This window comes from Ovis canadensis, chromosome 7 (assembly GCF_042477335.2).
Source record: "Ovis canadensis isolate MfBH-ARS-UI-01 breed Bighorn chromosome 7, ARS-UI_OviCan_v2, whole genome shotgun sequence".
Classification (NCBI taxonomy): domain Eukaryota; kingdom Metazoa; phylum Chordata; class Mammalia; order Artiodactyla; family Bovidae; genus Ovis; species Ovis canadensis.
The window spans coordinates 72515927-72540892 of NC_091251.1; the positions used below are offsets into that span (position 1 = coordinate 72515927).

Genomic DNA, 24966 nt, shown 5'->3' on the forward strand with positions numbered 1-24966 from the left:
CCTTAAAAAATATCCCTCAGTTTGACCTGATGAAGGGTCCCTTTTCTAAAATCTTTGAGTTTAGTAGAAAAAGGCAAGAGGTAGGCAGAAGCTCTGACGGGCGAGTAGAACGTTAAATAGTTGGAAGGCTACAGTGTGGACTTGGGACCTAGCAAAAGGATAATTCTTAATTTCAGTTTCAGCCGTTTTGAGGGCTACAATATCTAGTCCCTTTAAAAATGCCTGTCTGCAGGATATGGCAGCTGGGGGCCATGTGTTTGCCCACTACCCACCAACAACGAAATGCCTGTGAGCTCCGCGTCTTGCCCCTTACTTGGAGGAGCAGATGGCAAGTAACTGGAGGTCAGCAGAGGGATGGAGCACAGAGCCCACTGCCCTGTCACTCATTGGGAGGGAGTGCGCATCTAACTGTTCTATCCTGCCAAGTTGCTGAATAACTAGAAGTCCAAGATCCAATGTTTGGACCTGGTTTCGCTAAGGAGGGTGTTTTAGGTTTCTGTTGAGGAAAGTATATTTTCAGAATGAAAATGGCAACAACTGTATATCAAAAATATCCCATGATAATAATACCAACAATAACATAAAATTAATTGAGCATTTACTGTTTGACAGACTCTGAGCTGAACGCTAGAAAGCTTATCTTCCAGAATTCTCATGACCCTGTAACAAACACAGGTGCTGTCATCATCATTATTATTCCCACTTTATACCTGAGGAAAATTGAGGCATAAGGAGATTAAATTGTGTGCCCAAGGGAATCCCAGCTAATAGGTGGCAAAACAGTGATTTAGAACTTAACTGAGTGTCTCAAAAGTCCATGAGCGGGAATTCCCTGGTGGTTCAGTGGCTAAGACTCTGAGCTCCCAGTGCAGGGGGCCCAGGTTCGATCCCTGGTCAGGGAGTTAGATCCCACATGCTACAACTAAGACCCAGAGCAGCCAAATAAATAAATAAAAATTTTAAAAAAATGTTAAAAAAAAAAAGTCCATGAGCATGAGCTTTCTAGAGTTAAAATGCAAATTGTTATCTCTCAACCTCCTTGTTACCATTTAACCTTTCCCACAAGGTCGGCCTAAGCACCAATCACTACGTCTTGGAGAAAAAAAAAATGTCATGTTGACTTTCCCTACATCCCCTTCCATCTGTTTCTTTGTAAAGATGATTGACGACTGAGCGTGGAATTGAAAAATGCTGACAGCATCTGCAGTCTCAGGAGCTCACAGAAAGTAACTAACTGAAAAGTCATTAACTGATACAGTGACTATTTTCTGTCCCAAAGAGAATCTCAGCACCTGGGAGCGAGGTTCTTGGGCCTTACTCAGAGAGACCAACACAGTAATGTAGGAAGTGGTCTAATATACATGTCAAGCAACCAGGGCCATTAGAGGAACAGGCTTAAGTACCTATCTCACATGAAATGTGAGAACCATACTCTTTTATTATAGTTAAAGCAGCAAATAATTTAAAGTAAAATCTCTTAAAAAGACCTTGTGTCCCTTGTCAATATATGACTGTTTATACTCTCAGTTCATTTCTCCACTCCTAGAGATATTTTATTGGCTTGCTAAACTAAATTTTCTCTAAATTACTAGAGAAGAAAAATAGCCCAAACTGCATATTTCACCAAAACTGGCTCTGGTATTATATTGGCCAAAATGAAATCCACTAATCCGGGGCACCAAAGTTGATAATATGAAAGTAGGGTGCTTGATGAGATTTTCCAAAATCCTCTGGAGTCCCTGTTGGTCATTATTGAACCTGTCAATCTTATGTAGTCAGTAGGATTCCCTCTACCCTCTACGGGATAATTACATTGAGTTATATTGTTTGAGTTTCTATCATATAACCACTGAGAGGAAAGAGAATATGATCGACCAGCTTGCTTCATATTGCATTTAGAGTATTGCCAAGTGTTAAAAGATGCTTAAGTGCTGGTCACAATGACATGTGGTAAATTAACCCCTGCATCATGGGACAGTCGACTGGCCCCAGCTAGGTTACACAGCTTCCTGGCCACCCTATTCCCTGGCAAGACTGGAAGTTTAGGGAGTGGTATCCAACTCTAAGGGCGTCCCCGGTGGCTCAGCTGGTAAAGAATCCACCTGAAATGCAGGAGACGTGAGTTTGATCCCTGGCTCAGGAAGATCTCTGAGAAAGAAATGGCAACCCACTCCAGTATTCTTGCATGGAAAATCCCATGGACAAGAGGAGGCTGGCAGCTCAGTCCATGCGGTCACAAACACCTGAACTAATATCCCGACTATGCCACTTTCTTGTCCTGTGACCCCGTGCATAATTGAATTTTCCTGAATCTCACTTTTCTCATCTGTGTAATGAAAATAGGGCTTCTTTCCCTTTCTTCCTCAGTAGACTGTTATGTAGACTGAAATAAGAAAAACTGTAGGAAAAGACTTTGAAGAATAGGTAAGTATGATCATAATACATTGACACTGCTGAGGATTTTGAGTGGTGTGTGTGCATGACCCAGAGAGAGAAACAGGGACACACACACACACACACACAGAGTGTGTGCAAGAGAGCACACTGTGAGAATGCAAGTGGAAGTAGGCTTGTTTGGAGGACTTAGACTTATTATTTTGTTAAAATATTAATGCTTTCTTCTCACTTTAGACAGTAGTGATAGTGATTGGTCAATAATTACTGTTAAGTGTTTAGCATCTACTTTAAATACCTCCTAGAATCACCACCAGTAAGTTATCCTTAGTCTACCACATACTTTCTGAACAAAAAGGAACTCATTCAGCTTCGAATGTTTATCTAAGGCATGGAAAACTTGGTTTAACTCCCTAGATATCTGTATCATCAAGTTTATTCAAATATTAAATCTAAATTCTACCTGCTTCCATTTAAGGCCATAGCGTCTGGCTCTTCCTCATCAGTTAATCTACATAATAGTGCTCTCTAGCTCATTCTATCCTTTCATATTTCTGAGAACGGTTATCACCCCCCCACCAAATATTTTCATTTTATTTATGAGCTGGCTCTCTTTTTCTTGACTCAAAGGCCATCATTGAGAAGTATTGTCATTTTTAGTTGGTCTCCTGTGAAATCTGAAACACATTTTATCCACTCATTTAAGTTCAGGATCATGGGCCCCTGCTAGTCCTTGATATATGAATGAAGGAAAGGGGTCCTGTTCTAAACTGCCTTACCATTCTCCTATCACTGCATGTACCTGCCGGGCTCCCCTAAGGCAATACAAGTGAGCAAGTAGGAAAAGGCACCTTCGAGGGATGAAGCGGCTCTTACCACAAAGACTTCACAGCAGATGCAAAGGCCACTGTTCTTGGTAAAGGCATGAGCTATATCCAAGAGAGCAGGTCTTGTCATGGGTCCCCCTGTTAAGACAATGCACTGGGGCCTGAAAATGGAGAAGAGAAGATGTGAGAACTGATCACGACAAGAAACCTATGAATCCAGAACCACCCCCGATGGAATGGGCTGGTACAGAAGTCTTGGCAAAATGGGGCAACCACTCTCCTAAACATCTCTTGAGTTTCTCACTAGAACTCCTTTATTTATTCTTCTTTTTAAAAAAGAAGTATTTATTTATCTGGCTGCATCAGGTCTCAGTTGCAGCTCGTGGTATCTTTGTTCCATCATGTGGGGTCTTCACTGTGGTGCACAGGTTCAGCTCGTGGGCTTAGCTGCTCCCCCAACATGTGGGATCTTAGTTCCCTGACCAGGGATCAAACTCGTGTCCCCTGCGTTGCAAAGTGGATTCTTAACCACTGGACCACCAGGGAAGTCCCTCACTAGAAGACTTGAATCATCGTGATTTCCTGCCAATCTTGCCAAATTCGTATTCTTAGTTTAGTTAGTGATAGTAGGCATGTAAAGTAAGGAAAAGGTCCTTACTGTCCCCCTGTCTTTTTCCTCTGAATACGACCCTATCCCAAATCCTCAGTACAACCTGTCCTTCTCCAACCAGTATATTCATGTTATTTTCCTTCACCCTCCTTGCAAAGCTTGTGTTTTGAAGTTCCACTAAAAATAAGATATAACCAAAGAAGAGCTTAGAGTATAACTTCTCCTAAGGGAATTCAGTAAGCCACAAAGCCTTAAGCTATATGGAGACAGAAACAACAATTAGAGTGTGTGGGGATTTGGGGACATCTCTCTGAAATCACGTCACTGAGACCTCCTCTCTATCTGTACATGGAAGGTGACAGCCAGCACTAAGAATTTAGAGTTGGGGGTGGGTATAGCTCAGAGTGGAAGAGAAGAAGCGCTCATTCACAGGAGGTGCTGTTGTGAAAATGTGGCAGTTTTGTAAGATTACCTGTCTAAGAATATACCCCTAAAGCGTACCACTAATGCATTTGTCTCCCATAGAGGGAAGCTACTTCCAATGGGAAATGACAACAGGATGCTTGAGAAGCCAGTTTTACCTGAAGTTTTTCACATGGTCTTCCACTGTAGTTAGTTCTAGAGCATTGTCTAAAGCACTCACGTAGGAAAGAGCCTGCGTGGAGGAGCCCCAGTTCACATCTGTGGACAAAGAAGAATTTGACATAAAAGCACTGAACTTCCCTCTGTGTACTGTGAATATTTTTATAAGCCATTCCCTTCTTTGATTTTCCTTGGCTATGTCAGCAGTGACAAGTGCCCAAATTAGAGAAACATAATGTAATATTTCCTAGAAAGTGTGTCCTTCTATGAATCTTTGTGAATTCTTAGAAGTGAGACCTCTTTTTCCAGCTGAGGATCAGACTCTAGTGCTGCAGCTTGAGAAAACTTACTCAGTGGAAGAGGCTGTGTTACAATCACACTGCAGGCAGGTAGACTTGGGAAAATGGTCAGCCCCTAAATAAATCCAAGAGTTCTTCACAAATTCTTAAGTTGAAAAGAAAAGAGGCATTTCTGCATACATAGAGAGTATGCAGCAGTCTTTACATTTTGAATAATGAAACTGAATAACAGGAATTCTTACGTCTGGGTGTCCATGAAGAGGGTCAATCTTTAGCAAGCATTTTAGTTTGATGTGTTAAGGACCCAATCTCTATAATAAGGGAGGAAAACACTACCTTGCCCTGACTTAAAAAATTAAATGTTAGATGAATCCTTTACATTTTATAAGAAGTCACTGATCGGAATGCATAGATTCACCCTAGATAGGAGACAGTCATCTCCCCAGTCTTGCTCAGAACAATAAGGAAAATGATGAGAGATAATTATCTGGAGATAAAGCAGATTAATATTGATTAAGTATTTACTATGCATCAGGAATTTAGCACACCTTACGTCATTTCATTCTTATAAGAACCCTATAAATCAACTGGATATTTATATGCAAAAAAATCAACCTTGAGCCATTCCTCACACACCATATACAAAAATTATCTCAAAATGATGAGATATCAATTAAAAATCTAAAGCATTAAAACTTTTAGAAATAGTTTGTAACTTTGAATTAGGGAAAGAGATTAGAAGCAAAAAACAAACAAACCATAAAACATGAAAAATCAGACTTTAGAGGAATCAAGAATATCTGCTCTTCAAAACAAACTGTAAGGAAATTAAAAAACAAGTTACAGACCTATAGAAAACATTTACAAAAGATGTACTGTGAAAGGGTTTGTATCCTGAATATACAGAGGTCTTACAAATGAATAATAAGAAAACAACTCAAAAAATAGGCAAAAAATTTAAACAGACACTTCATAAAAGAAGATATATGGATGACAAATAATATGTTCGACATCATTAGTCACTGGGAAAAAATGCGAACCAAGCCACAATAAGACAGTACATTACATCTTTAGTACACCACATAATTAGAATTTTTTTTTTTTAAGAAATCAACTGACAATAATATGTGCTGCCTAGGATGCGGAACAACTGAGACATAAATTTATTGCTGTTAGGAATGGAAAATGATGCTGCTACTTTAGAAAATAGTTTGGCTGTTAATTATAAAGTTATGTGTACTTTGTAATCATAAATTCCACTCTAGAGAAATGAAAATATACGTTCACATAAAGCGCTGTGTGTGAATATTTACAGCAGCTTTAGATATAATCACTAGATATAAATACAGTTAGATATACCAGGTTAGATATAATTCTTCAGTTAGTGAATATATTTTAAAAAATCTTGAGAAATATTCATATGATGGAATACTACTCAACAACAAAAAGGAACAAACTACTCACACATGTAACAACATGGATGAATCTAAAAACCTCATGTGAAGTGAAAGAAAGTGTATATAAAGGCTACATCCTGTATGGTTCTACATAACACTCTGGGAAAGGCAAAGATATAGGAACAGAAATCAGAAAAGCTATAGCTAGGGGCTAAGTTGGGGGGAAGAAATTGACTGCACAGAACCTTTTAGCCATGATGGAAATGTCCTCTCTTTTTAAAAAAAGACTTATTTTATTTTTCGGCTGCGGTGTGTCTTCATTGTCACGCACAGGCTTTCTCTAGCTGTGGCAAGAGGGGGTTACTTTCTGTCGCAGTGCATGGGCTGCTGATTGTGGTGGCTTCTCTTTGGATCTGCTGGCTCTAGGCACTCAGGCTTCACTAGCTGCAGCACGTGGGTTCAGTAGCTGTGGCTCCTGGGCTCTAGAGCCTAGGTTCAGTGGTTGTGGCACATGAGCTTAGCTGCTCCACGGCATGTGAAATTTTCCTGGACCAGTGACCAAACCGCTGTCCCTTGCATTGCAAGGCACATTTTTATCCACTGGACCACCATTTCAGTTCAGTTCAGTCACTAAGTCGTGTCTGACTCTTTGTGACCCCATGAACCGCAGCACGCCAGGCCTCCCCGTCCATCACTAACTCCCGGAGTTCACCCAAACTCATGTCCAGTGAGTCAGTGATGCCATCCAACCATCTCATCCTCTGTCATCCCCTTCTCCTCCTGCCTTCAATCTTTCCCAGCATTAGGGTCTTTTCAAATGAGTCAGCTCTTCACATCAGGTGGCCAAAGTATTGGAATTTCAGCTTCAACATCAGTCCTTCTAATGAACACCCAGGACTGATCTCCTTTAGGATGCACTGGTTGGATCTCCTTGCAGTCCAAGGGACTCTCAAGAGTCTTCTCCAACACCACAGTTCAAAAGCATCAATTCTTCACTGCTCAGCTTTCTTTATAGTCCAACTCTCACATCCATACATGACCACTGGAAAAACCATAGCCTTGACTAGACGAACCTTTGTTGGCAAAGTAATGTCTCTGCTTTTTAATATGCTGTCTAGGTTGGTCATAACTTTCCTCCCAAGGAGTAAGGAACTTTTAATTTCATGGTTGCAATCACCATCTGCAGTGATTTTGGAGCCCCCCAAAAATAAAGTCAGCCACTGTTTCCCCTGTTTCCCCATCTATTCGTCATGAAATGATGGGACCAGATGCCATGATCTTAGTTTTCTGAATGTTGAGTTTAAGCCAACTTTTTCACTCTCCTCTTTCACTTTCAAGAGGCTCTTTAGTTCTTCTTCACTTTCTGCCATAAGGGTGGTGTCATCTGCATATCTGAGGTTAATTGATATTTCTCCCCGCAATCTTGATTCCAACTTGTGCTTCATCCAGCCCAGCGTTTCTCATGATGTACTCTGCATATAAGTTAAATAAGCAGGGTGACAATACACAGCCTTCACGTACTCCTTTTCCTATTTGGAACCAGTCTGTTCCATGTTCAGTTCTAACTGTTGCTTCCTGATCTGCATACAGATTTCTCAGGACGCAGGTCAGGTGGTCTGGTATTCCCATTTCTTTAAGAATTTTCCATAGTTTGTTGTGATCCACACAAAAGCTTTGGCATAGTCAATAAAGCAGAAATAGATGTTTTTTTAGAACTCTCTTGGAAATATCAGCAGATGTTGACAATTTGATCTCTGGTTCCTCTGCCTTTTCTAAAACCAGCTTGGACATCTGGAAGTTCACAGTCCACGTATTGCTAGAGCCTGGCTTGGAGAATTTTGAGCATTACTTTACTAGCATGTGAGATGAGTGCAATTGTGCGGTAGTTTAAGCATTCTTTGGCATTGCCTTTCTTTGGGATTGGAATGAAAACTGACCTTTTCCAGTCCTATGGCCACTGCTGAGTTTTCCAAATTTGCTGACATATTGAGTGCCACCAGGGAAGCTCTCTGTCCTCTATTTTGATTGTGGTGGTAGTTACAAGATTGTAAATTTGTTAAAACCGATAGACTGTACACTACAGGGGGTTAATATTAATATACATAAATTATGTGAAAGTACTGTGTGTGGAAAACTTCCTGGGTACCAAGCCTTGTGTCAAGAACTTTAGGAGTCTTTGTCTCTCTTGAGCCCCTTCACGGCCCATTTAGGTCAATGCCACTAAGCCCCAATCAGCAGGGAAGGAAATGGCAACCCACTCCAGTATTCTTGCCTGGAGAATCCCATGGACAGAGGAGCCTGGCAGGCTATAGTCCACATTGTCACAAGAGTCGGACACTTAGCGACTAAACCACCACCACCATACCTGTATTACAAATACCATACAGTAATAAAGAAAAACAACAAAACCAAACTCTTCAAAATAGTTACTATCTTCTCTTTTCTACTATAATTGTGTAGGAAGGGTCAGGAGCATGTGAGGGTGGCTGAGGGTCTGTCTGGCCCTTGAGACTGGACCGCCGAATACTGTACTCTTTAATCTCTAGCCTCTCCAAGCGTCAATCCCTTTCACTGGGTCTAAAGATAACATCTGAAGTCCAGATCCAACTGAATGATCAAGGGCACCTTCTTGCTGCTCCAGATTCTTTAGCATGATATTTAGGTGTCTTGTTTATCTGGCCCGACCTACTCACCTTCCAAGGTTCACCTCAGGCCCCTTCTCACCACCTGAGGACTCCATCATGCTAAAGGCCTTGGTGTATGCTGCGCTTAGTCACTCAGTTGTGTCTGACTCTTTGCAACCCCATGGACTGTAGCCCACCAGGTTTCTCTGTTCATAAGCCTTGGCAATCCTTAAATATGCCTGATACTTGCACGCTTCCTAACTTTACTCACACTCTTTTCTTCTGCCTACAGTAGCCATCCCTGGCTCCATCTGACTAACCAACCCCTGGTCTCTTGCCTTTTTTTTTAAGTAGCTTATTTGTTCATTCAACAGGTATTTATAAGTACCTGCCGAGTGAAGTTTTCTTGGACAACGCTAATCACAGTTAGAGCTTCCCTGGTGGTAAAGAATCCGTGTGCAATGCAGGAGACTCGGATTCAGTCCCTGGGTTGGGAATATGCCCTGGAGAAGGAAATGGCTACCCACTCCAGTATTCTTGCCTGGAGAATTCCATGGACAGACGAGCCAGGTGCGCTACAGTCTATGGGGCGGCAAGGAGTCAGACTTGATTTAGACTAACAATAATCATGGTTAGTCACTTCCTCTCCTTTTCTCAGTAACTTGTTCATGTCACTCTCATGGTGCTTGCTATACTGTTATATAGTTAATTGCTTATGTATGAGTCTGTGCTTCTTGAGGACAGGCATTATATCTCATTTATCAGATATAGAAGGATTATATCAGTGGAAAGCTTATGGGGTTTGATATCAATACACTCCCATTAAAATATCAGCTGCTTCTCATCCTGATGGTCACCTCAGTGAGTGGTCACCTCTTTGAACTCAAGTTTCTTCATCTCTGAAATGAGACTAATAATGCCTAATATACAGCACTATTGTGAGAATTCAGTGGCACACAGTATACAATAGGTGTTCAATAAGGGTAACTATTGTATCATCATATTACATTATTAATATCTGCCATATACATGGCACACCTATTCACAGGAGGTGCCAAATAAACATTTGTTGAGTGAATGGATAGTTCGAGAGTGCTTAGGAAACCCTCTCTGTGCAATCCTTCTTATCTTACCTGGCTTTTTGTAAGTCACGTATATATAGAGGAAGAACTCAATGACATAGGTGATGACAGCCGCCCACCAGTTGATGACAAACATGACCGCACAGCACAAAACAGCTCCAAAGAGAGACACCCACATGTTGTAAATACCATATGCAGGTCTCCATCCTGAAATTAAAATAAAAAATCTATGTGCACAAGAAAAATGTCCACACTATACCATCATACCACTGTGTATTTTTAGACTATAGGTAACATGTTTTTTGTTTTTTGTTCCCTAGCATAAAAAATCAGAACTTTTCGATCAAGTTCCTAACTCTGTTATTAGTTTTCTGTGTCTTGGTCCCTGGCTTATGAAGATGTAATCACACCAAAAAATAATGCTGTGAAATGTAGAAAATGTGTCCCTCTACACTTCCTGGATGCCAGGATTTCTTTCCAAACAACGAAACCCTAAGCATCTGGTATCTATGTCATCAAGAGTTGAAAGGAGGCAGGAGAGATGGAAAGAATGGGGAACAGCAGGCCAGCGGGGACACCTTAGTGGCTCAAGAAAGAGGAGGTTAAGATAATGGGCTTTTTCCTGCGGAGAAGGCAGAGCAGCCACCAGATATCTGCTATTTCATGCTAGCTCTTCTCTCACCCTAAGAGGATCGTGCTTGCCCTTTCAGAAATAACAGTCTATGGCAAAAGAGGGAGAAATTTTTCTGCAACAGCTTTTTAAACCCGATACACTAATATTTGCAATGAAAATACACAGTGAGAAATATTTTCATACATGCATGGGAGGTTACTGTGTTCTATTAGTTCCCTGAATTGAAAGAAGCTGGGAGACAGTACAATCAGGGTAAAGAAGCTGTGACTTGAAGGGCACATTTGGTCTGTGGGTAAAGAATCCGCCTGCCAGTGGAGAAGATGCAGGTTTGATCCCTGGGTCAAGAAGATCCCCTGGAGAAGGAAATGGCAACCCACTCCAGTATTCTTGCCTGGGAAATCTCAAGGACAGAGAAACCTTGCGGGCTATGGTTCATGGGATCGCAAACAGCTGGACACGACTGAGTCTCCACACTCACACACAAAGTATATTTTTAAATTTGGAGTTGCCAAAATACAACGGAGCTTTCTTTCTTCAGAAGCAATCTCCAAAATGGCCACAAGATGGAAATCACACTACAAGAACATCACTGGAAATGCCTTTATTTTTCTCTGTGTGTGGGTGTTTGTGTGTCAGAGAGAGAAAGAGAGAGGAGAAAGAGAGGGAAGGAGAAAGAGAGGGAAGGAGAAAGAGAGAGTCATCTTTTGGGTTTGGTATCCATGTTATCTCTGTGCTTTTCTAGGCTTCCCCTTTTCCCTCTTCCTCTTTCCTCATTGCTTTCCATTCTTACCCCTGCCAACCTCTATTACTTCACTGCGGTTTTGAAAAAGGAACACAGCGTGGCGTGGAAGCACACATTTCTATCATCTGTCATCTTCACTGACTAGAACCTCCTGTTCTCTGCTTAAAACAAGGCAACAAAACAGAAACAAAACTTCTTCTGTCATCTTCTGGAGCCTAGTGGCCTTGAGTAGATGAAGGCTCCCCTTCCATCTATCTTTTGGCAGGAGGTTTTCCAAAGGAGGCTTGAGTTCCTGGCAGACCCTAAAAAGTGAAGATGTGTTTATATCCTTAACAAAAGTCCTTGTAGTGAAGAATTTTCTACTCTCTTCTGATGGAAAGGCGAAAACATTCTAATGGCCAGTGGAAGCAAAGAAGAGGTGAGAGGTGACAAAGACAGGGGGAGGTTCTTTGGTGTGAAACTTCTCACCACTTTAAACAATAGTCTGAGGAGTGCAGGGGTGTCACCAGCTTCAGCGTGAATCTGCTCTGCCTGTACTCAGCAGGTAATTATGGGAACTACTCATCCTTCTCTTCTGCACCATGGGCAGAAAACAAATTGACAGTAAGAAAGTTTCAAATATACACATTCATTCCACTTCTGTGGTCACTTTCACCCTGGAAAGAAATAGCGGTGTTTTTCTACTGCTGCAATAAATGTGGTTTCTCTTGCAATGAATAATTTATTGCTGCAGGAGAAAATTGACTTTACGGTTGGTCAAAAAGGCCATTGCTCAAATGATTCTTTTTCTGTTTCAGAAGTCACCCCCCAACTCACCAAAAGAAAGTGAATTACACTGCCCACTAGGATATAAGGAAGCATATAAACACAGATTCAGTGGTTTTCACTGACTTATTTCATCTTATTGAGACGAACGGAGTTGTTTGCTTAGGTTTATTTTAGTTTTGAAAAGTCAACTTACCTGGAGATTTGGCGTAAGAGGCATGAAAGCAGGAGAAGTTAATAAGTGCATATGAGGCCAGGAAAAAGTTGGAGATGATGGGAGCGATGGTGTTCAGTTCCGCTGTGAAGGAAGCAGAATTGAGTGTGTACATATGAGTGATGAGACCAGGGGCTGAACAGCTGTTACAGTCTGGAAGTTTGACTTTATTTGGAAATTGAAACCATAGCTAGCATCTGTCAAAGTTTAAGAAGGTTGTGATTTTTCTTTGGATCTGCACTCATTTGAAATGTATTTTCAGCCAAAGTTTCTATAAAGTAAGAAACAAGAAAACTCACCAATAAAATGGACAATCAAGATCTCTACCCACAGAAAATTCAAGTGGAAGTGGATAGAAAGTTTGGAAACCAGGCAGATGACAAAATTCCCTGTAGCTATCGCAGAGGTACCAAATCCAGGGCCCTTTATCTGCTTTGTATACCATCAAAGGGTTTTCTAAGTGCTTCAGTGTTAAAGAATCCACCTGCCAATGCAGGAGATGTGGGTTTGATCCCTGGGTCAGGAATACCTGTCGGAGAAGAAAATGGCAACCCACACTGGTATTCTTGCCTGGGAAATCCCATGGACAGAGGAGCCTGGCGGGCTACAGTCCATGGGGTTGAAAAGAGTTGGACACGACTTAGTGACTGAGCATGCATGGAATCAAAATGTTCTACAGGGTGACAGGTTAGTTAAACACCTGTACATCCGAACCATCTAACAGGATATATCTCTGCATATACCCAGCTTGCTCTCTCTGACTTTCAGAATTTTTGTTAGTCACTCCTACTTTTCTACATCTCTAGAGAGTTTTACCTCTGAAGGTTTGCCAAAAAAAGTTTTGCCTCAGTAGGTAAATATCCAGTATGGTTAAATCCTAGCTGGGATGTTTACTGTATGATATAAAAAATAATTTAGAGATGTTCTCATTTATCTGAAGATCAGACAGCTACCACCTTCAGTGAAGAAGATGCAGGTGGAAGCTGAGTGTGACTGTAGGAACATGGATGTCAGCAAGGAAGTAGGCAAAAATAGCTGCCACAAAGCTGCCACCATGAAGCTGATCCACTGCGTTCTGAAAGAGTGACATTTAAGACTATTATTTAATGTATGCAATTTTAAAAATCTGGGGCTATTTGATCACTTAACTGAAGTCTAGGACAATAACTGAAGTCTTAAAGTTTAAATTATAATTGAAACATATATATACATAATTACTTTTTAATTTATTTATTTTTTTAAAATCTAACATAGATTTAAAAAAAAAAGTGATTATGTGTAGACAGGGAGAGTCATATGTTCCCCTCTTCAACCTTGTGGAAATCTTATGAGGATGCATGAATTATAGTCACTTTCTGAGTTTATGGGATGAGGAGAAGCCCTCGTTGTCTGGCACTACTGCTGAATCTGACTCTGCCTGTGTACGCATAGTTACTATCATCCTTGCCTTCTGCTCACCTGCAATGGTGGTACCTTAAGGAGGAGTGAGGGATGTGCAGGCTAACTTTGAGGTGTGTGCCTCTTTGAGATTATGTAGCTGTTTCTATATTGCTTAGGGAGAAAGAGCCGAGGTAAGTGGTTCTCAAATATTAGTGGTTTATGAATTTCGGGAACTTGTAAAAATTCGGATTCTTTATCACCAGAGATTCTAGCTGTGGGACTGGGTGTGACCAGTCCACAATTTTCCAGATCCACAGATGACCACATTTTGTGGTCAGCAGGCCACACTTTGAGAATAGACATTTCAGCTCTACTGCTGGCGGCCAGGAGATGTAAGGACAGGTGGCAGCTGGAGGCAACGTGGGATTAGACAGTATCCGGCAGGTCAGAGGAAGAAGTCAGTTGCATTTGGTTGGATGGATTTCCAACGTTCAGATTCAAAGAAGAGATTAAAGTCCAAAGCCCACCTCAAGTCCTCCAAGGCCCTCCACACACAAGGATTTCTCATTTCCTTCTTAGATTGCAATATTCCCAAATGCAGTATTAGACATAAAACAGATAATTTCTCAAGGTCACCAGAAAACCCTATGAGTAATCGGAAGAATTTGTTGGCTTTCAGTAAGAACAAGAAAACTACAAACCAATAAGAATGAACGCCATGGCTATAACAAAAGTGAGAAAGTATCCTCTCAGGGGCTCATTGTTCTTCCCATATCCCTTTGCAAAGAACTGCAGAGCTTTGTAGATGTTGTCCTTGCACAGAGCCTAATGGGAAAGAGGAGAAATTCGTCATTTATATCTATGCAGAGTCATTTTCCCTGGGCTATTCAAACAAGATTTGGGGAAAAGATGAAGTGATACACAATATGAAGCACAAGTTAACACTGCAGTTTATCATTCTTTATATTATTTGAATCGATCTCGACTATGTGCCAGACATAGCATCAGAGCCAGATGCAAACATTAAACTGTTTCAGAAAATGATGGAAAATGATCACCAGTGAGAGCGGATATCTCAGAGGGAGGGAGAAGCACGTGCTCTTATGCGTATGTCACCTGGAACACTTTGGGCGCGCTGACGAGGGAGGCCAGGGCCGAGGAGAGCGTTGCAGAAAAGATCCCAGCAGTGATGAGGGGGCCGAACCCTGACACCATGCTCATGACCTTGAGGAGAGAGGTTCAAGTAAGGAGACTCATCCAACAGAGTTAAAACAAAAATTTGAGCCAAATTTTAATGCAAATGCTTCCCTTTCCACTTTCTGGGGTTTCAAATCTCTTTTGTAAGCTAATTGCTTCTAATCAGATGTTTTCCCCCCTGCTTCATTCTGAGTTCTTAATAGTCATTTTTTTTTTTTCAAAATGGAAATGCCTTTGTTGTTGCTGTTTTTGGATAAAAGGAACAAATGCTCACCACAATATGTCCAGAAGATACTGGAAAGAATAAACAAGGAAATGATTTCAAGGATTTTTGTATTTTTCCCCTCTGTCCTTTCTGGGCATCTGTTTCTTGGTCAACGGGAAATTCTATCCAGCAGAAAGTGGTATTTTAATAAAGTCTAGGGAGGGACTCAGCTGTTTACCAATCTTTTTAAAAGGCATTAGCCTTTCTTGTTCTTCCTGCACATAGAAGCTTTTCAAATCTTTGCTTTTCCTGTGCTCATTAAACATAATTTTAGGTCTGAGACATGATGAGATTCTATCAATTTAAGCCATATTTGTAATAATGACTTCAGCTGAGTTAATTTCTCTTTGTTGGTTATTAAAGTAGATGAATGAAGCCTTGACAACAAATTTGCTTCTCCTTCTGCTCACCAATCATTCAGGCAAATTAATCTGTTTTAAGTTCCACAGTCTCCCCAACTTCCCTGGTTCCTTCCCCGCCCCTCATTCTTCTCCCCTTTCCGCCACTCACAGTTCCCCTCTTGGCCTTGTCCTCCATACACTCCAGGACCATCACAGAGGCTTTTCCTGAGTGAAGCCCAGGCATGAAATGCGTTCCAAGTGCTAACTAATCGAAGTCTCTCCAGCTGCCCACCAGGAAATCTTACATGATTGATTGGAAGATGCATAATGGCGGGTGGTAATCTTTCCCTGGGTGACGCAATTCATACAACTGCCTGTTCTCGCACCACCACAGTGAGTGTAACCACATAATGAATGCCTATAGGACTCCCTTTCCTCCCACACAAACTATTCCTTGCTGAATTCGAATCAGTCGATAACCAATCTGTTGGAGAGTCAGAAGTTTCATTACACATGATGTTCTAAAAAATGGAAGCAATAGCAGGAAACATTATTAATTTTTGAAGTTCCAACCTGGAAATTGTTCATCAGCCCATACTGACACGGTTCATGTCGACATCTTGAGAAGTCATAGCCTAACCCACAGGCTGCTGAACCATTGCAGTTCATCCCAGAAATGATGGTGTCATTCACGCTCCCAGTGGCATCTCGGACCACACAAGCCCCTGGGAACACAACAAGGTTTGTCATTTCCTTACTTGAAGGGTTCAGATATCCCCCAAAGACTCAAGCGGTAAAGAATCTTCCTGCAATGCAGGAGTCTCAGGAGATGTGGGTTCGACCTTGGGTTGGGAAGATCCACTGGAGGAGGAAATGGCAACCCACTCCAGTATTGTTGCCTGTAAAATTCCATGGTCAGAGGAACCTGGTGGGCTAACAGTCCATAGGGTCACAAAGGGTCAGACACGACTGAGCATGCACACTTGTTTTTCTTCTGAAAACATACTTAGTTTACTTTGACCTATCCTGTCTTCATGATCAATATTTCCTCTGATGTGATACCTGAAAGTTCCCATCCTCTGAGGCCTGGGAGCGGCCCCTATCTCTAAGGTGTCCTTGGGTGGTTAAAGTCTCAACTTTCTGCCTGCCTCTGTAAGATGCTTGGGATTGAGACTTCTTTCCTTTTTGAAGTGCACATAGCAGTGCTTTGCACATAATATTTATTCAATTCAGATTTCCAGGTTAATGCTACTGATTGGGAGCTTTCCAGAGAGAAGGATTTATTTCCTCATCTGTAAGGGAACCAAGGGATGACATTATTGAATACTAGTAATTAAGAGAACTGAGCTCTTATTTTCAGCTAATGGTATTCTTTGTATAATTTCTTAAACCATTATAATTTTACTTTTTATGAAATTTCAATGGTTTAAAAGTTACAGAAAATATTTGGGGATAAAATGTTAAGATTTCCTAGGCAATGCGTGCATGCATGCTAAGTCCCTTCAGTCATGTCTGACTCTGTGTGACCCCATAGACTGTAGCCCACCAGGCTCCTCAGTCCGTGGGATTCTCCAGGCAAGAATACTGGAATGGGTTGCCATACCCTCCTCCAGGGGATCTTCCTGACCCAGGGATCCAATCTGCTCTTATCTCTCCTGCATTGGCAGGTGGATTTTTTACCACTAGAGCCACATGGGAAGCCCTTCCCAGGTACTATTCGTGGTCAAATACTGCTATATCAAGTATTTATCTCAGTTTATTAGTTTTGTACCTTTGAGTTAATTTCTGTTATTTTCTGTAACAAACATCCTATGAACATCTTTGTGCATACAATTTTTCTTCTGTAATTCGAAGTATTTCTTTAGGATAGATTCCTCAAAATGGAGTTATATGCATTTTAAAGATTCTTGACATATATATTTAAATTATTTATTTTTCTTCTGAATTTTTCTAACTGTATCCTCTGCCATTATGTATTTGATAGGATTATTGAGATATGAATATAGCTGTGAAATATATATATAAACTTTTCCAAACTACTTGAAGGGTAAATACTTTACAAACTAAATGCCAGTCAATGAAACTGTTCATTTTGCTTTTCAGTCTCCAGCCAGGTGAGTTCTCATTTCTTGCTAATTATTTTAAGAGACATTCCAGTAATAGATATTAATGGGAACTCTCAATTATAGAGCTCATACTCTTTGAATTTATACTCTTTGAATCAAGGAAAGACTTAAAACTTATTGAATCCTTTAGCTGAAAGAGTCATTTAAAATGATCAGTGCAGGAACCCTTTCTATATAGCCCTGAGAAGTGGCCTACCAACCTCTACTTAGATACTTGAAATTGTAAGTGTTGGTTGGTTACTAAGCAAAACTATCCAATCCTTTTTGCACTGTTCATTTAGGCTGAGCTGACTTTTAAAAATCTTGTGGTTTCACTTCTGCATAATCAAACTCCCCAAATTCCCATGAAGCCAAGCCATGAGCTATTATTTGAACTAATGACAGGCCAGGGACCTCATGAATATCCTTTTCTTATCCTGAGAAAAATATAGAAACACAGGTTTTTCTACCCATCAGAACCAATAAATGAGAAGAATCTCTGAAGTCAGGCCTATACCTTTATTCATCCCTTCCTTTTTACTTTGTAGGAGAAAGAAAAGCCATTTGTGAAATTTAGGTAATTTCAATGTCATTTAAAAAGTACTGATTTCCTAAATCATTGGAATAATATCCCTTGATTTGTAACTAAACTTGGCAATGTCACAATAGAGTTAATAACATTATCCAATTTCTGGAAATAAGAGGCAGTGAGAGAAGAAAGAATCTAAGTTAATTGTTTTGCTGTTTTTTTTTCCCCAAAGAAAGAATCCAACTCAGAACATATGTACTATCTCAATTTCCTTCATAGTAAGCAGAGGACAACCAGAATGTCCCCTTTTAAATGGCCAGATGGGATTCCACAGTGGTCCAGCTTGGGGCTGTATTCATAGGTGTGCACAGAAAAATTTTCGTCTCTGAATGTTTCACATTCCTTCCTCTCCAATAATGGCACAAGCTGGAGGTGACCCCCAACCAGGAGGAGGTGTGGCTGCAGGCAGCAGGTGGAACAAAAGTCAGTTTAAGAACAGCAGGCAAATTCACATATTTTCTGCTCACTGAGCAATGTGGGGGCTGGCCGCCCACACTGCTGGCAGCTGGGTCTTGTTCTGATTGCCTGCCAGTTGGTGACGGTGACATTTCCACATTAGGGACAGCAGTGCAAGGAGGAGTCACAGTCATTCATTCTATATCTTTCCTACTTTCCTAAGGGTTTTGTCATTGTTGTTTTTGTTTTTATTTGTTTTGTTCTGTTTTGGACTCTTATTCTGTCCCTCACCTGCCTCCTAAAGGCAGGGGAGGAGGTTGCTAGAAGTGGTGGCTTCCCTGGCAGTGGAATTATTACCTGCAGCAGCAAAAAAATCCATTTTTGTGTTCAGGTAGAATGAAAGTGACTGGAGAAGGAAATGGCAACCCACTCCAGTATTCTTGCCGGGAAAATCCCATGGATAGAGGAGGCTGGTAGGCTACAGTCCATGGGGTTGCAAAGAGTCGGACACAACTGAGAGACTTCAGTTCAGAATGAAAGTGAAAGTGAAGTTGCTCAGTCGTGTCTGACTCTTTGCAACCCCATGGACTGTAGCCTGCCAGGCTCCTCTATCCATGGGATTTTCCAGGCAAGAATACTGGAGTGGGTTGCCATTTCCTTCTCCAAGAGATCTTCCTGACCCAGGGATTGAACCTGGGTCTCCTGCATTGTAGGCAGATGCTTTACTGTCTGAGCCACCAGGGAAGTACCAGAGACACCTGTGGTTACACCTTAATTGCATTCAAACTCCTAGAGCACCCAACAAGGGAATTTAAATTGTTGTCTATTAAAAATTTTTCAACTTATGTTCCATGGAAAACCATGAAACATAAAACTTGGCATGAAAAGCAACTGGATCCCTTGTAATTCTGGCATTCTGACACCAGAGACACCATAACTTACCCACGCAAATGGCTACTCCTATGTAGGCGACCGTGGTGATGAAGATGGCCAGCATGGTTCCTTTGGGGATGGCATCTTGGGGATCCTTTGAAAAAATAACGTGGAGGAACAAGGAGAGAGAGTGGAATAAGAAACAGATATCACTTGGAGTTAGTTCTATATTTTCAAAATTTTAGGCTACCCTTCCTGGGACAAGTTCTAAAGAGAAAAAAATCAAGCAAATGGCAAAGTGCTGAGCTCCAGTTCTTTTTGGACAAAGACAAGGTGTTTAGAGTGAATAAAGAAATCTGTCGAACTTTGTGCTAAACAGAAGAGATCTGTAACTGACCAGGAGGGAGTTTTTACAGAAAAGTAGGCTAGTTAGTTCACTCACTAATACCTCTTCCTGTCCCTCCCCTTAATCTCCTGTGAATTTCATGCAGGTGTATCAGACCGCAGAGTACTGAGGGGGCGGGGTAACATATCAACGTAACGTATCTGGTACACTGGCGATATATCTCTGTGTGTATTTGTTTTGTACTAAGCTTAGACTTGCTTTAAAAAAATCACTTTGAATGAGCAAAAAGGATAATCTGCTACATTCTCCAATCCCTCAAATTCTTGTTTTGGAATCTAGTTCAGGAATAACTGCAATGAGAGATATTTAATTTCCATAGGCAGGCATAAAGAAAGAGGCAAATTTAAGCTTATACCAGAAAATGGGCTTTTCTCTTGCCCATAAATGTATATAAATTCACTGAGCTGAGCTCACATCATATATAATATACCATTTTATATCCTATTTTGGGGGTTGAATCATATCATAATCAATTTCCAAGCAGCATAACTTCTCTATAATAGAGTTTAACTTAACAGGGGTTATTAAGTAGAGAGTTCAATGTATTCATTACCTATAAGACAGTGCTGGCACAGAGTAGGAGTTAGTAAATACTGAACTGAGGAAAGCACCATCCCAGTAGGCATCAGTTCCCCCTCCAGAGGACATGAGACTCATCGATACAAGTGAGCAATCAATGCAGTCAAAATCTGAGTTCTGTGTTTCATTAACTTAGATCTGCTGATCAAATCCATCAGAAAAATCAACTCATAACGAATGCAGACTCAAGCTGACAGCTGGAAATGTTAATTAAACCAAGTAAATCTGTCCCCACAGGGAAGTAAGCCAGCCCTATGGAGCCATTCTGTAGCCATTCATTTCTTCCCACTCTTGTAGGAATACTGTGCACAGGATTTGTCTGATATATGCAACCTCTTCATTTCAAGCTACTGTCTCCAAAAGAGAGTGTGTGCACTGAGTAGCGCACAGAGGGAAAAAGAGGGCATCCATGGCCGAAATGAACCCTACTCAATATCCATTCATAGTATGTTTCAAATTTCCTTTCAGTGATAAAGGGTTCCTTGAGCTATCAGTGAAAATTGAAGAATTGATATAAGTGGGAAGAAAGGAGATATATATAGGGAAAAGAGGCATGAAGATGAACAGAAGTGGTATACCTAAAACACAAAGATCCCCTGGAGGAGAGCATGGCAACCCACTCCAGCATCCTTGCCTGGAGAATCCCATGGACAGAGATCCTGGTGGGCTACGGTCCATAGGGTCACAAAGAGTTGGACATGACTGAAGTGACTTAGCAAGCACGCACCCCACTCTACACATAAGATAATTTCCATGTAGCTGTAGACCTGCTACAAGCTCAAATTTTCCTTATTTAGGAGTTATTTGAGGGTCAAACTTGATGTGATATAAGTTGGGATGCCAATATCTTAATGTCTGGTCACATACTCACACTGCCCGTCCTGGCTACTTTACCTCTAGTCAGGACAGGACTTAGATTCTTAGTTTTCATTCCAAATGTTTATTTCCATCCCTTAAGCAGTAGCACAAAATCTCACCTTCCTTCACCTTTTTACATTAAATATATATTTTTTTCCCCTTGGGACACAGTACAAGCAGTCTTACTAGGTTGCTGCTGGTTACATGTCAACCATATCCTAATCTTTCATCTCTGAAACAGCATCTTAACTCTCCTGATTAGATCTGTGTACCTTGAAAATCTTCTCCCACACACATATTTACAGACCATCAATAGTGTGTTAACAAGTAGAAGGTTCAGGATGGGAACCTTGTATAGCATCCCCTTGTGCCAGTTCCTGCTAGCTGTCACTATCAGCCTGAAGAGCCTCGGAATCTTGAGAAGGATTCTGAGGTTGTGAGCAGAGGTAGTGTCTTGCATATCCCCAGAATGTGCAAATAACACGTTTACTAAGTTGAACTGAATTTATTATGCTCTAGTTTCACTCTCAGAAACAATTATTACTATAAGTCCAGAACTTTGGTTGCCACATCCCAACATGTGGTCATCTTTTAGTCCTTAACATGCTTGACCCCTCTGGCTTCTGATCATGTTAATTATTACATCCTAAAGCATCATCATCTCTTGATTTCCTCTCTCTTGGGTTCCCCAGTCCCATAGCTCTTTCTCTCTTTTTTTAAAATTTATTTTTAATTACAGGTTAGTGTAGTTACCCACTAGACATCTCCCCTCTGTTGTCCTTCCATTTTAACCCCAATGGCTAAATCTGAGCTTCAACATGGAATCAATTCGGTAGGTTGCAACCAGCATGAAAACAATACAGTAGAATAGAACTGATGTGAAAACATCAGAGGACATCATTTGTAATAAAGTATTGAACTGTTTAGGAGAAATTTTTATACGTAGGCACTTGGTTGTGATATATAGTATTTCCTTACTGTAGATCATAGTAAAAAAAAAAAAAAAGAAAAGAAAAGAAAAGAAAAAAAAAGCATCCTTTCCAGTTCCTTTCCTAACTCTAACAAAAGCTGACCTATTTGATCCATTTTTCCTGCACTGGTCTTGTCCTAACTACATGCTTGAGAAGGATCAAGCAAGCTCTTCTTCATGTCTTTGATGCCTGGTATAAGTAACAAGTGTTGGCTGAGTTGAACCGACTGCTAATCAACAAACAATAAAAACTTAGTCCAAAGAAAACACAATATTCTTTCAATGTGTTCTTACAGTTTACTGAAATTTAAACCTATGACCTCTGATACTTTTCCAAATCTTGAGAAACCAGAAGCTCAATGTCCAGAGTTAAATTTTGTTAAGCAGCACTACTTACTTACTTCATTATGAAGAAATTACTTAATTTTTCTGAGCCTCAGCATGCTCATTTTTATGTCGCATCTCTGCTGAAGAATTTACCGTGGCATCGTAGTCCTTAATATGACAAATGTGAATGCTTTTGTTCATTGACTCAATAAATATTTATTGAAGCTTTGCTAGCTCTAAGGACACAGCACTGAACAAAACCAAAGGCAAAGTCCCCACTTTTATGAAGTTATATTATAGAGCAAACATCTCTCACTCAGGCCCCTTTAAATGCCTTTCTCCTTACCTTGTAAGGATACTCAGCCTATCAGGGCTTCTCCACTTGAATCATGAGAAACTCCTTCCTGGTCCCACAATTTTCCCTTGCCTGTCTGTCCTTTTGTCTTCACTGCCTGGAATACCCTTACATTTCCTGATTGTTGTCAGTAATCAGCTTTTGCTTTTACGTACTGCTCAAAAGTTTCTTCATTGCAAAAATTGTTCCTAATGTAATTATTTCTTCTTTATTTTTATTTCATAATCCACTTGGACAATGCATTCAGTTTGCATATATATATATATATATATATATATACACACATATGTATATATATACATAGTATGTACATATATCTCCCCTGATAGCTTGCAAATATTTCTAGTCTTCCAAAGTTGATTGTAAAGTTTTTGAGGTAAAACCTGTGTTTTCTATTTTTTTCATATGTGGTAAAGATTATTTATTGTCCTTTAATATCCATTCTCACCTTCCTCATTTTAATACTGTTACTGTTGTTGTTGAGTCACTAAATTGTGTCTGACTCTTTCGTGAGGCTTTTGTGAGGAGCTCGCCAGGCTCCTCTGTCCATGGGATTCTCCAGGCAAGAATACTGGAGTGGGTTGTCATTTCTTTCTCCAAGGGATCTTCCCGACCCAGGGATCAAACCTGTGTCTCCTGCATTGCAGGTGGATTCTTTACCACTGAGCCACCAGGGAAGCCCACCCTTTAATATTAGAACTCCCTACAATAATACTAGATTTCCTTAAAATTTTACCTGGGCACATGGCTGTCCAACTAGAGATTACATTTCCCAGTCTTCGCAACTAGGTAAAGTCACAGAGGGGGCCTCTCCAGTGGCTCAGCTTACTGAATAAGACTTTTGGAAGAACTATCAGGAATAGGATAATTTGGCAGTACAATTTGTCATTAAGAGAGAGAACGTTTTAAATAACTAGGAAACCTTGAAGAAATCTTCTAGCTTTGAAATCTATAGAGAAACATGGTCACTGTTGATGTCTGTAGCTCCCTGTCCTGAGTGACTGCACCATTGCTTCTTAGAATTACAAAGCACAGAAAATAACATACCTCCAAATCTCCCGAGATATTGGCACCAGCTAGGATCCCAGTTGCTGCTGGGAAAAAAATGGCAAAGACAGAGAAGAAGCCTTCACCTTTGGTGAAGCTTGGTCCAAAATTTTCTGCAAATATTGATGCTGCAACACAAATAATGAGAAAATTATCATGTAGACTTTCTTCACTGGTAGGAGATGAAGTTGCCTTTGGCTTATGTAGTCCTAAATGCAAATGTGTTCCTATAATCCAAATGGAATGAGCTTGAAGATATTGGTATAATCTTGATGAACCTCATGTTAATATTTGCCAGGTATCAAAATACACGTCACAAGGTTTTAAATCTCTAGAATATTCTCTGAAAAGTCAATAATTTTCATGAAAATGGAGACCCATGCTGTCTGATTTATTTGAATCTAGAAGACTAAAAAAGAAGGAAACAGAAAAAATTCTCTCATGATTGAACTGGCATACTCACAAATATACCGCATCATATTGCCCTACAGACATACAACTACATTCTCGCTTGTATATATACCTTAATCAGCATTGCTTTCCTACACCCTTTTTTTTTGAATTGTAGAACCTTATGGATGAAGCTACCTTACAGTTTTGATACTAATGTTCTAACCTTCCTGACCTTTGTCACTAGAGACTGAATCTTAGAGCCTTATATCAAATTCTCATGTATAAGAATTCTCATATATAGTGAGGAGCTTTGATCATAAAATAAAAATATACCACAGGTTGTCACCAAATTATTTAATGAAATGGAAACAATCTAGAAAAAAAGAAAAACATAAGCGAAAACAAAGAAAGAAAAGGAAGGAAGAAAAATGTAAACAAAAGAATCTAGGGAAATGCAAAAATAAGAAGAAAAAAACTGAAAACATAAAAAAATTTATAGCAGGAGCTGGAAAAGGGGGAAAGAAGCAAAAGGAAAAGGATATGCAAATCAAGCAAGACAATCTTTACAAAGAAAAAGAATCAGGAAGAAAGAAGTGATGTGATATAAAAAGGGAACAAATGGTGACAACCAGGTAAATATCGAAGGGAAATATTAAAAACCTCAGCCATGGATTCTTAAGAATGCTAGGGTGGAAAGCTAGGAAAGAGGGGATAG

The 24966-nt window shown here is 40.4% G+C and overlaps 1 protein-coding gene across 6 annotated transcripts in view; it reads right to left on the reverse strand.

The window, feature by feature from the left end:
• SLC12A1 (solute carrier family 12 member 1) overlaps positions 1 to 24966 on the reverse strand; it is an 88376-nt gene that overhangs the window by 39113 nt on the left and 24297 nt on the right. For all 6 annotated transcript variants that reach the window (XM_069596620.1, XM_069596618.1, XM_069596619.1 and 3 more), the window contains 9 exons: positions 23859 to 23986; positions 19386 to 19470; positions 15927 to 16078; positions 14667 to 14774; positions 14252 to 14375; positions 12153 to 12254; positions 9867 to 10022; positions 4413 to 4512; positions 3271 to 3382 (listed from right to left, as the gene is read on the reverse strand). In XM_069596620.1, coding sequence (XP_069452721.1) covers positions 3271 to 3382; positions 4413 to 4512; positions 9867 to 10022; positions 12153 to 12254; positions 14252 to 14375; positions 14667 to 14774; positions 15927 to 16078; positions 19386 to 19470; positions 23859 to 23986 — 1067 coding nt within the window. The remainder of the gene's footprint in view (positions 1 to 3270; positions 3383 to 4412; positions 4513 to 9866; positions 10023 to 12152; positions 12255 to 14251; positions 14376 to 14666; positions 14775 to 15926; positions 16079 to 19385; positions 19471 to 23858; positions 23987 to 24966) is intronic.